General features: G+C 41.2%; 1 protein-coding gene across 8 annotated transcripts in view; it reads left to right on the top strand.

Annotated features, from left to right (window-relative positions):
- The first annotated feature begins 204 nt into the window (after window positions 1-204).
- Window positions 205-10,943, top strand: part of CIT (citron rho-interacting serine/threonine kinase) — a 75,107-nt gene continuing 64,368 nt past the window's right edge. For 2 of the 8 annotated variants that reach the window (XM_027661497.1, XM_027661492.1), the window contains exons 1-9: window positions 206-391; window positions 3,255-3,387; window positions 4,147-4,288; window positions 5,556-5,731; window positions 7,075-7,176; window positions 7,380-7,522; window positions 8,459-8,552; window positions 9,889-10,092; window positions 10,628-10,781. In XM_027661497.1, the coding sequence (XP_027517298.1) occupies window positions 3,292-3,387; window positions 4,147-4,288; window positions 5,556-5,731; window positions 7,075-7,176; window positions 7,380-7,522; window positions 8,459-8,552; window positions 9,889-10,092; window positions 10,628-10,781 (1,111 nt within the window). In that variant the 5' untranslated portion in view covers window positions 206-391; window positions 3,255-3,291. Of the gene's footprint in view, window positions 392-2,657; window positions 2,689-3,254; window positions 3,388-4,146; window positions 4,289-5,555; window positions 5,732-7,074; window positions 7,177-7,379; window positions 7,523-8,458; window positions 8,553-9,888; window positions 10,093-10,627; window positions 10,782-10,943 lie in introns of those variants that run through there. The other 6 variants (XM_027661493.1, XM_027661490.1, XM_027661496.1 and 3 more) reach the window with 4 other exon arrangements.

The raw sequence follows: 10,943 nt of genomic DNA, 5'->3' as shown, positions 1-10,943 counted from the left end.
TAATAAAAAGATGCCAAACAGATGGTAACCAATTCAATGCATGGTGAGATGTCAAAAACATGTTGAGCACCATATTGAGACCTGTTCAGGGAAAATCACAGAGCTATTTATTCTGTTATGCTTTTGAATGACCTGTTAATTTAATAGTAGGAATAAACCCTTGCTTTGTACAATTGCAGGTCTGCTGCTGATCCTTCAAGTTAAGTGAGGTTATTCTCAGGAGCAGCTGTCAAGATCAAGAAGTGATATGTAATTTGACTGCTACAAAGAACTGGTGTACTATGATTGCTCTTGATATAAATATCAAAAGTATGAAGGAATCATCACTTTCACTCTGAAGACTTCAGATCACCAATTTAAAGAAAAACAAAACACTTGTTCTTCTGAACAGGTATGGGGTTTTTTTGACCTGAGACATAAGAAATGGGTACTGAGCTGTTATCACTGAAACTGTACAGCCTTTCTCTCTCTCCTCTCCTCCCCTCATCTGCCACTTCAGCTTTTTTTCTTACATTAGATAACAGTTCTGTTGCAACTGTATTTTTATGCTACTCTCTCATTTTGCTGGTAGACATTCTTGTTGATGTGAGTCTTTTTACACAGCAACAGAGAAGAAAAAACCAGTAAGTGATCTTTTACTACGTGTCTGCTTCTAGAAAAATATATGTATTTAAGGGCCTTCTTAAAGGGAGCTAATCTAACTTGAACCCCCATCTAAATTATGAGGAAAACTGTATCTATCCCAAACAACAGTTTTATCAGCCAGCTTCCCTCCTTGCAAGCACCCAACAGTATGCAAACAAAGAAATCTTTACTTGGAAAGAATGAATTATAAACCTGAAAATCATAGAACTAAACTGATGCCATTGTTGAACCTGTTGGGCAGCTGAGAGAGGCCCATGGTCCAGCCAAGGCAGACTTGGTAGCCAAGCAGCTCACCTGGCTGGTCAAATTTGGGATATTGTGTGGGAGACCCAGAGCTGTTCATGTTGTAGAAGGCAAAGGGTGGCCTAATGTGTATGAGATGAAACCTTTATTGACCCATCTCCTCTCCCAGTTTGTGGATCAGGTATTCCACAGTGTCCTGCAGAGAAGAGGGAACAGCCACACCTTGTGATTTGAACACAATATAGAAATGAGCTCCCAGAAGGAGAACCCAGTTCTTCTGCCGCACTCATTTTCTACATCTAAACTCATGTATAGATATGGTGATTTCCCCAGTGGAATTAGAAACAATGTGGATATTTAACAGTAATTTTGGCAGTTAAAAGAGAAGGGGTTAATGGCATCTGCTGAGGAGGAGATGGGCTGGAGAAAGCAAAATGCAGAGAAGCCTGTAGTTCTGCTCTTAATTTGGACAGCAGACAATAAGACTTGTCCAAAATATAGGAAAGGATACCTTTGGACAGGATAAGGTTTCAAATGTCAGTGTAGGATGTGGTATTTTACTAATTTGCACTAGCATGAAAATTGACCAGTTTATGCACAGGAAGCTCTTTACTGCACTTCTTTTAAGAGCTGATCTCTCCCGGGCAATGTGGTTGTGGATGAGACACAGCCAATGACAGTGTTCTGAGTGGAATCCAAAAGCCAAATTGGCAGTGCAGGTGGCGGACAATAAATTAGATTTTAAAAACTCTTTCAGGTTCAATAACTTGAAATGAGCCCAGATATATAAGTTTGAGACAAGAAATAGACCAAAAATATGTCAGTGTTCCAGAGGCGGACTGAAAAAGGTGGAAGGAAGCACAAATCTGTAAAATGATTTGTACTTTAGCAGCCAGATGCCAAACCAGTATTAGCGTCACTAAAATGAATGTTGGAGAGCAAAATATTTTATATCACTACACAGCAACGTGGTTATTTTTGAGGACCCCATCACCGAGGTTTCTGTTACCAGCTCAAATCCTGCTAAGACACCGTGTAACAACGGGCTGTGCTTTGACGCTGCACCCCGTGTTTAACATTCACTGTGGTGTCTGCAGATCCCAGGAGTGCTTTGTGCCCATGTTCTCCACGGACATCTCACGGATCCGTCCTCAAACAAGGTCACGCTGCATCCCACTGACCCTTCCCATGGAGGCTCTTCGGAGGGGATGCCGAGCTGGAAGCTTTTCAGCGGGGCTTCGCTCGCAAGCTAATCACCCCGTATGTGAATAAAACGGCCATACAAAGAGGGTCGTAAAGGTCAGACAGGCGTTTTACAGAAAGGAAATTTAAAGCTTCTGAAAACCTTTCCGTTTCCCCTCTGGCTGCCCTACCTGGCAGCGCCTGCTGCCAACTATGACGTGCAGGGCAGGGTCGAGCCAGCTCGAGTTCAGGACTGTTGGGAATGAGTAATTTTGTGCGCTCTAAGATCTGGCAAAGCAAAAACAGACAGAAAAAAAATATAAAGAGGTAAAACACATTTCAAGCGGCGTGCGCGCTGTGCGGGAGCAAACCGGCGAGAGAAGGTCCGCAGCAGCTCAGCGACAGCCGCGGCGGCTCCTCACAGCTCGCTGCAGGCTGCGCGGGTTTGCCTTCGCTTCCCCCGGGGAGGCCGAGCAGGAGCGGGTCGAGCTCCGCGTCCCCCGGGTCCCCTCAGCGGCGCTTCCGGCCCGCCCGGCCCCGCCATTGGCGCGCGCCCCGCCACCGGAAGTGATGGCGGGCGGGCCCCGCCCCGCGCGCGCCGTTCAAACGCGGGCGGCGGTAAAGGCGGGAGCGCGCGGGGCCGGGCGGGGCCGCGGGGAGGGGGCTCTGAGGGGACCTCAGGGGTGGGGGCTCTGAGGGGACCTCAGGGGGGGCTCTGAGGGGACCTCAGGGGTGGGGGCTCTGAGGGGGGGACCGGGGGGCTGAGGGGTCCCTGAGGCCACCGGGGGCTTGGGGGGGGGGGCTCCACACCGTCCCACCTGCGGCCGTTCCCTCTCCGCCCCAGGGAGGCGGTGGAGCCGCCGTGCCTGGAGGTGTTTAAGGAAAGACTGGATCTTGCTCTGAGCGCCCTGGTCTGGTTGACACGGTGGTGTTCGGTCACAGGTTGGGCTCCATGATCTCAGAGTTTTCCAGCCTAATTGGTTGGGTGATTCTCCCCTCCCCACACCCCCCTGTTCCCCAAATTGCTGCGACGCGCCAGGCGCGTTCAAACTTACCACTATTAGTAAATTTCTGCCCCGAAGGAATATAAATGTTGCTTAGATTACATCCACCCTCATCTCCTTATTTTTAATTTAAAGTCAGCCATTCAAGTTCCTGCTGAATGTCCCTGTTCTCTTTTTCAGGTGATTGTTTATACGGGATAAGCTCGTACAAGTAAAGATGTTGAAGTTTAAATGCGGTGCCCGAAATCCGGTCGAGGCAGGAGCGATGGAGCCCATCACCAGCCGAGCTTCTCGGCTGAATCTGCTCTTTCAGGTAAAGAACATCTGGCTTGGGAGGAGCTGATCTCGGTTTTGTTCCTGTCCACTCCCTGCATGTCAAAATACAGCCTTACTTGTTTGGGTGGATGCTCAAAGCGTGCCTGTGTCACTGTTTGGGGGAAGGGGTAAAAGAAGTGGATAAATAAGTGAAGTTCAAAGTGTATCTGCTTTGCACAAAGTTCAGTGGACAGTATCAGGTCTGATGTTTTGTACATGTGTCAATGCTTTAGCCTGATGGATTTTTCCATGCAAAGATGAAATATTGCATTCTGTGCCCTGTAATCTTCATTTTTTCCATGGGTGATGTAGCTGTGGGTTTGTCCTGAGATGAATTTACCTAACCAGCTGCTATTTGATCATCTGAGGGTCAGCAGCTTTTCCCCTAGAGTTAATATTGATACTGATTGCTTCAACCATTTGTACCATGAAAAAACCACACATGATACAATGTCAAGGAAAAATCTAGTCAGATCAGAGTCATCAGGAGAGTGTAGGTAGTTTCAAGGAAGCTGAGATTTGAACTTTAAAAATCATTAAGATTGCTTTGTCTAAAAGTAAAATACCTGTGACAGCTATTACAGAAAGACACAGTGAGTTGATATGTTTACCTCACACTTCTGTATCATTTGCCTAATTTCTGAAGAAGTGATTTTAAAATGAATAATATATAATCTGCTCTATACATCTGTTATTGATTTGAGGCTTTTCATTGTTGTCTGAGACTCCATCTGCTGTTGCTGCTTTTTTTTTCCAGGGGAAGCCACTCTTTGTGACTCAACAGCAGATGTCTCCTCTCTCCCGGGAAGGCATCCTTGATTCGTTATTTGTTCTTTTTGAAGAGTGCAGAAATCCTGCTTTAATGAAAATTAAACACGTTGGCAACTTTGTCAAGAAGTGTAAGTTTGTTTAAACTAATTTTCAGGTGTCATTTTAAAAGTCAGTTCTTAGTAATCTGGATGTTTAAGTAATGCTTTAGTTGCTTTGATCCATTAATGAATGTAACCCAGGACTTTGAGCATCTGACTTTTTGTGGGCAGACTCAACATTGCAAAGGGGATCTTGGCAGTCTTAGTAAAGCTTTGTTCAGGTCCAAGATCAAATGCAAGTGGCTTTTGAAGTGCTGTGACTCGAATGTGCATCCTCCTTAGTCTGTACTATATTTATATCCGAGGAGGCACTTTCTTGGAAAGTGTCTGAGCACTTGATACAGCAAAGCTCCAAGTGCACACAATAGAAGGATGTCAGAAGTTGAGAGCAGGGTAGTGACTAGAGGGATGAGAAAAAAAAATTCAAGAAAGGAACTTGATAATCCTTGGCTCTTTCATGTTTTGGATTCCTTGTGTTACCCAAGTTTTGCATGTGCAACTTGTGAATAGTGTTTCTGTGCTTCAAAGATATAATTTCTAAAGGAGTAAATATGTTACTGATAACGTGCTTGGATTCCTTTCAGGGAAGAGAGAAAATAAAAGGTTCATCAATTTTTCTATTAAAATATAGCAGAAAACCATTTGGTAACAAGCAACGTGTCATGCCCTCTGTAACAGCTCCATCCAGTGATTTCTAGATATTGTTATTGGACAGTAATTTTCTGTCGGTCTGAAGAATTTTTAGAACTGTCTCCCATGAGCAATTGAGTATCACCCTGCATGCTGGTCAGTGGAAAACTCGAGCTGAATATCTGCAATAAATGCCTGTGGTTGGTTGTTAGACAATGGACTAGTGCCTCCCTCAGGCAGAGGAGCAAACCCTGCCCCTGGACTCCGGTAAAGCCCTCGTATGTAGGGAATACACTTTGTGTTGGTAAAGGGTGGCTGGAAAGAAATTGGAAACCAAAGAGGCTCTCAACCTCTGATGTTGTGAATGGGGCAGAATTATGGTTGCTATGAGAACTGTCTTAGCATTTCCTGATTCCTTTGTATGTACCATATTTCAGACTTAACTCTGCATCGATACATTCTTTTTCTAGTTCTTATGCATGCTGTTATTTTTAAGAAGCATATTCTGGAAAGATTTAACATTTCTTGAGAATCTGGAACTGAATGTCTTTTTTTTTTTTTTTTAAATTTTTTTTTTAATTTAGTTTTATTCCCCAGTTTCGATGCCTTTTTTTTTTTAATGAAATGCCAGTTGGCCAATGTAAAAATAAGTATTTTATTTTTATAGATGCAGAGGCTATAGCTGAACTAAAGGAACTGCAACCCAGTGTGAAGGATTTTGAAGTAAAGAGTGTGGTTGGCTGTGGTCACTTTGCAGAGGTCAAAGTAGTAAGAGAGAAAGTTACTGGTGATATATATGCTATGAAGGTGATGAGCAAGGAGTCCTTGCTGGCGCAGGAGCACGTACGTATATGTGTGTTCTTACAGGAGGAGGATAAATTGCAATTTGTTAAACACTTCCTTTTTGTCACTACTATTAGAACAAAGCTAAAACTGTACCTTGAGAAGGTTCATCCTACATTTTGGTAAAGCAATAAGTCTGTGTGTAGTTTTGCTGTGTTTAAAAGCCATTGTCATAGTCCGTGGACTGGCTGAAGTGCCATCCTCAGGTGCTAAAACATGGCCTGTGTCTTCAAGAGCTTAACATCAACTGTAAGACAAGAAAAAACAGATGAAGAAAACACTGAATCAGTATTGATCTGCTTGTTGATGGCTTGGGTTTTCAGGCAATCTATTCATTAAGGGTTTTTTTTTATTTTAAAGAGCAACGTAGAATGTCACGAGTGGGTGTGAAGGCAAACTGGTGATTGGGTTTTTATGGAAAACCTCTCGCTACCTTGAGAAATGTGTTACTTTTAAACTTTAAAAAGGGGTAACAGAGGTTGTTATCATAGTTTAGTGAGAAACAGAAGTTAATTCTTTTACTGACTTGAGATGACAAGCAGGACAGAGACACTCCATGAAAGACCTCTTGAATTTATACAGCAATATCTGCATTAGTTGATCTCCATACATGGTGCACTTAGGTTGCTCCTGAGATTCCTTATAATTTTTTGTAGCTACTAAAAATGAAGCTAGGCTAAAATTGTTCTTTCTATTGCATAGAATAACAAGAAAGCAAAGTAGGATACTACCCTCATATGGCACTTGCTCATTCTTGTTCATTGTGGGTCAGTGAAAGTAGGGAATGTTGGTCTAAAGAAATTTGCAGTATTCTGTAATAAAATTAATTTCTTGTTGTCTGGCTGAACATCTGAACAATTAAATAGCTGCTAGAGGATGATTTCATCAAAGCCTTGTATTTTAATGCCTTACAATGAATGTATTACTAAATTGGCTGTAAAATGCTACCCCATAATTGGTCCAGCTTCTTTTCTGCTTGTCTGATTCTTTTGAGATTAGTTTTATTTTATTGGGGCCAGTCCAGATGAAGTCAACCAGGATTGCACTCCAGACTGGTGGATGCTTCAACAGATTGAGAGGGAAGCTGGTCTTTGCTGCAGGGACTGTTCAGTTGAAAGCAAGCTAGACAACAGAAGGTGGGAGGGGAACAGAAAACAAAAAGAAGTAAAATTAAATTACTTTTTTAAAGGTGTATATCACAAGGAAATAGCACTTAAAATTTCTGTGTAATTTTTTTGTGATGTGTGCCTTTGGCACAGACTCAAATTTTTCTCAAACTAGGGAATTCTAATGTATTCTAACTCCCTCTCATCATGATATAACTGAACACTTTTTTTCTGTAGGTGTCATTTTTTGAGGAAGAACGCAGCATATTAGCTCAGAGCACCAGTCCATGGATTCCACAGTTACAATATGCATTTCAAGACAAGAAAAATCTCTACTTGGTAATGCCTACTCTTTGTTTTTCTCCTCTGTTGAACACCACTGCTGTTGTTATATGTGAACACATGGTTGAAATGTGCTCATTTTCTGTTAGTTTTCCTGCACTACAAGCCACTATTTGATATGTGTCCAGTGTAATATGGAGGAGTTGAATGGAATATCTTTTGTGTGCATGAAATATGTGTTCTTTTAAAATTTAATGTAGGTTATGGAGTATGAGCCCGGAGGGGACTTGCTGTCACTCTTAAACCGCTATGAGGACCAACTGGATGAGAATATGGTGCAGTTTTATCTGGCAGAGTTGGTCTTGGCCATTCACAGTGTCCATCAGATGGGTTATGTGCACAGGTAGGTAAAGTTTGCTTTGCAGAGCACAGATATGTTTAATCAGTATCATTCCAGAGAAGGTGTTCTGGAATGATGCATTCTTGTGTGATTTCTTTTATTTTATATTCTGTCCTCTTTCAGGACAGTATTTCACAAGCTGCATTGGAAGACAAAATTAGAAAATTAATCAGACTCCCAACTATAATTGTAGCTAAAGGCATTAACTTTGATGTAAAGTTCGGCCTAATATCAAGAAAGGATTGTTACATATATTTTTCTGGAGGCTCAGTAAAAAGAAGCCTTAATGTTGCACTATAAAAAATTTAAATCTTTTCCAGAGATTGCTGCTTTTGGCACCAAAGAGTGTGGGAAATCAGTGTAATTGTTAAAAATTGTTGTGTGCTGACTGGCGAACAGGGCAGTATAGGATGTTGGAGTAGTTAAATATCACAGTTTTCTCTCAAGGCTTGGAGGCTGATGTGTGCATTTTCAAATCATATTGGTATTTAATAAATTTATTCCATTCCGAGGATGTGGAAATTATTAGGAATTATTTTATGTTCCAGGAGGTGCAGTGGCTGCACTTAGAGCACAAGCTGTGGCCTTCTAATGCAAGGTCACTGCCTGGATTTGGAAGATGAGCAGAATAAGTTGCAAGGGAATTTGGGAAGAAAGCTACCTCATACTTTACTGTAACTCAGTTACAATGTGGTGAGGGTGCAAAACCACCTTCTCTTTTCATCTTCTATCAATAATTACTAACCTTCCATGAAATAAGGGGAACTTTAATACGTTCCTATTTGGTTGGAAACAGAACAACAGTTGGAAATAAGGCTCCCACTTGAAAGTGCAGCTGAGCAGAGGGTTGAGTATAACTGAATAGGGCTATCCTGTTATCTGGATGTGAGAGGAGGGAATAGCATGGAAAGGTGCTGATGGCTTTCCTCTTGCTTACAGAGATATCAAACCAGAGAATGTTCTTATTGACCGAACAGGACACATTAAACTGGTGGACTTTGGGTCAGCTGCCAAGATGACAGTAAACAAAACGGTAATAATGTGGATTTAAACTTTGTCTGTGGCTTATTTGGATAGTCCAGTCAAAAGGGGAAAACTAACTTGGTATTTATTCCTGGACTGCACCTTGCTTTTCTACCTCTCTTGTCCAAGAATCTGCTCTTAATCATATTTTTCTATTTATGAAAGGCTTTTCAAACATGAGCTCGAATATCTTTTGCAACCCTCAGTAGATATATATTAGCTTATTGAATACATATAAATACACAGGTAAGGTTTAGGCAAGACTACTTACTCATGGTGCTGTGATACAAAATCATCCTTTTAGAGGTTCTTACAGCTGTTTAATGCTGTGTTTAAAGAGGACGTGGATTTCTAATTGTTCATAATTGGAAGGAAGATCGTGTCTGTTGTAACTAAGGTGGCATAGCTTTGAAGACTGGGGATCTCTTGGTTAAAATGAGTCACATTCCTGTGTTCTGGGCTTCACTCATCAGAAATCACTACATTCAAATCTGAATCAGTGGAGTTTTTTATAAGTTCCTTGTAAGTTTTGGTAACTGCAAACAACTTTCAGTGAAAATTTAAAATTAAAATATATCTAAGTGAGAACATGAGAATTTGCACCAGATTCCGGTCTCGTTTTACAGTTTTTCTTTCTTCATAGCATTTTCTTTTTGATGTGATTCTTACCATTCTCTTTTCCCTGTTCTTGCATTTTCAGTGCTTTCTGCATTGCATTTTCCTTTTAAGTGTTTTCTTCACATTACCTTTTCAGTCACCCTCAGGTTTTTAGCCTACCTGCTGTTCTGTTTCATTCTTTATGCCACTCAGTGCAAAAATGATTGCAGTTTTGACTCCTGAGTTACCTTTACTAAGCAGTCCAGAAATTCAGATATTAGTGCTCTGCTGATCATGAACATAAGGTAAAAAGGTAGGGGTGAGAGAGGAATGAGGGCAGGGAATATTATGTCTAAATTTAACTGGTTTTGAAATTTCAGCTACAATATCCCTGTTAATACTACTTGAAGCAGTAGAGCTAGACTATGTTTTCTGCTTAAAACATCAGTTTAGTAATCCTGTGCTTTTTGGAATGCAGCTTTTCTGCTTTAGGAGTTTGTACTTTCTAATAACAGTTGGCTCTGATGATTTGACTCCTTTTATACCAAATAGCTTGCTTTGTTTGTTTATCAGCAGTGTCCTTAATGTTGCACTTATTTGCCAAACAGCCTTGCTTAAAATTACTTACTTAAAATTCACTTGGAGGGCTGAAAATTATGCCTCATTAAAAAAAAAAAAAAAAAGGAAAGAAACAAGATGAAAATGAACAGAAAGTGCTGTAATGTCACTTGGTATATCTTTGCTTCTAGGTGAATGCCAGGCTGCCTGTTGGCACACCTGACTACATGGCACCAGAAATGCTGACAGGGTTGAGTGGGGATGGCAAAGCCTCTTATGGTCCAGAATGTGACTGGTGGTCCCTCGGAGTCATTGCCTATGAAATGGTTTATGGAAGAACTCCCTTCACTGAAGGGACTTCAGCAAAAACTTTCAATAACATCATGAACTTCCAGGTAGGGAGAACTCCTTCCCTGTTCTCGAGTAAAAAGGGTGTAACTAAAGACTATTTTTACAGTTGAGAAAAGAAGCTTTTGGATGTATCTGTCACGTTCATAAAATATTTGGAATATATGCTTTATATTGTATTTGCATGTCTCTGGAGTGTAGGTATCAAGTAATTTTTTGTAACAGGTGTCATAGTCCCTGATTCAGAAAATCCTAAGCCACAAACCCTTGGAAGTTTGGGAGAATTTTCTGGGAAAGTGTCTTGTTTTACTCTTCCATCTGTGTGTGCCATTGGCCATTGCTCAGCATAAGATGGTGACCTGGGATACCATTGGCCTGGGTGGGAATGATTGTTCCTGTGTTCTTATCTTTGCTGCAGTAAATGCATATAAAAGCCTGTTTGGATAAAAAGCACCCTGCTTTTATTTGTGTGCTATAAATATTCATCCTTTGTGCCTGACATATCTCAGAATAATGAAACTTAATCTTACTGTTCTGAGCCTGTTTTCCTACTGAGCAGAAATCCATTTCTTTCTAATGCAGAGATTTCTGAAGTTCCCAGAGGATGTGAAAGTTAGCAGTGAATTTCTTGACCTGATCCAGAGCCTGCTTTGTGGGCAGAAGGAAAGGCTGAGTTATGAGGGTCTCTGCTGCCACCCATTTTTTTCTAAAATTGACTGGAATAATATCCGTAACAGTAAGTAGAATAAAGCTGTATTTATAAAGAATTTCTGATTCTTTGGTTAATGGGAAAATTGGTACAATGTGAGTATTTGTGTGTTTGGTTTGAATTATTCATTATGAAACAGGACTGTGTCCTGGAGCAGGTGTTTTTAACAAAACAGCTCATTTTGGGTTT

Source organism: Corapipo altera, unplaced genomic scaffold (genome assembly GCF_003945725.1).
Source record: "Corapipo altera isolate COAL_440 unplaced genomic scaffold, ASM394572v1 150, whole genome shotgun sequence".
Taxonomy (NCBI): Eukaryota; Metazoa; Chordata; class Aves; order Passeriformes; family Pipridae; genus Corapipo; species Corapipo altera.
This window is presented reverse-complemented; position numbering and strand designations above follow the sequence as displayed.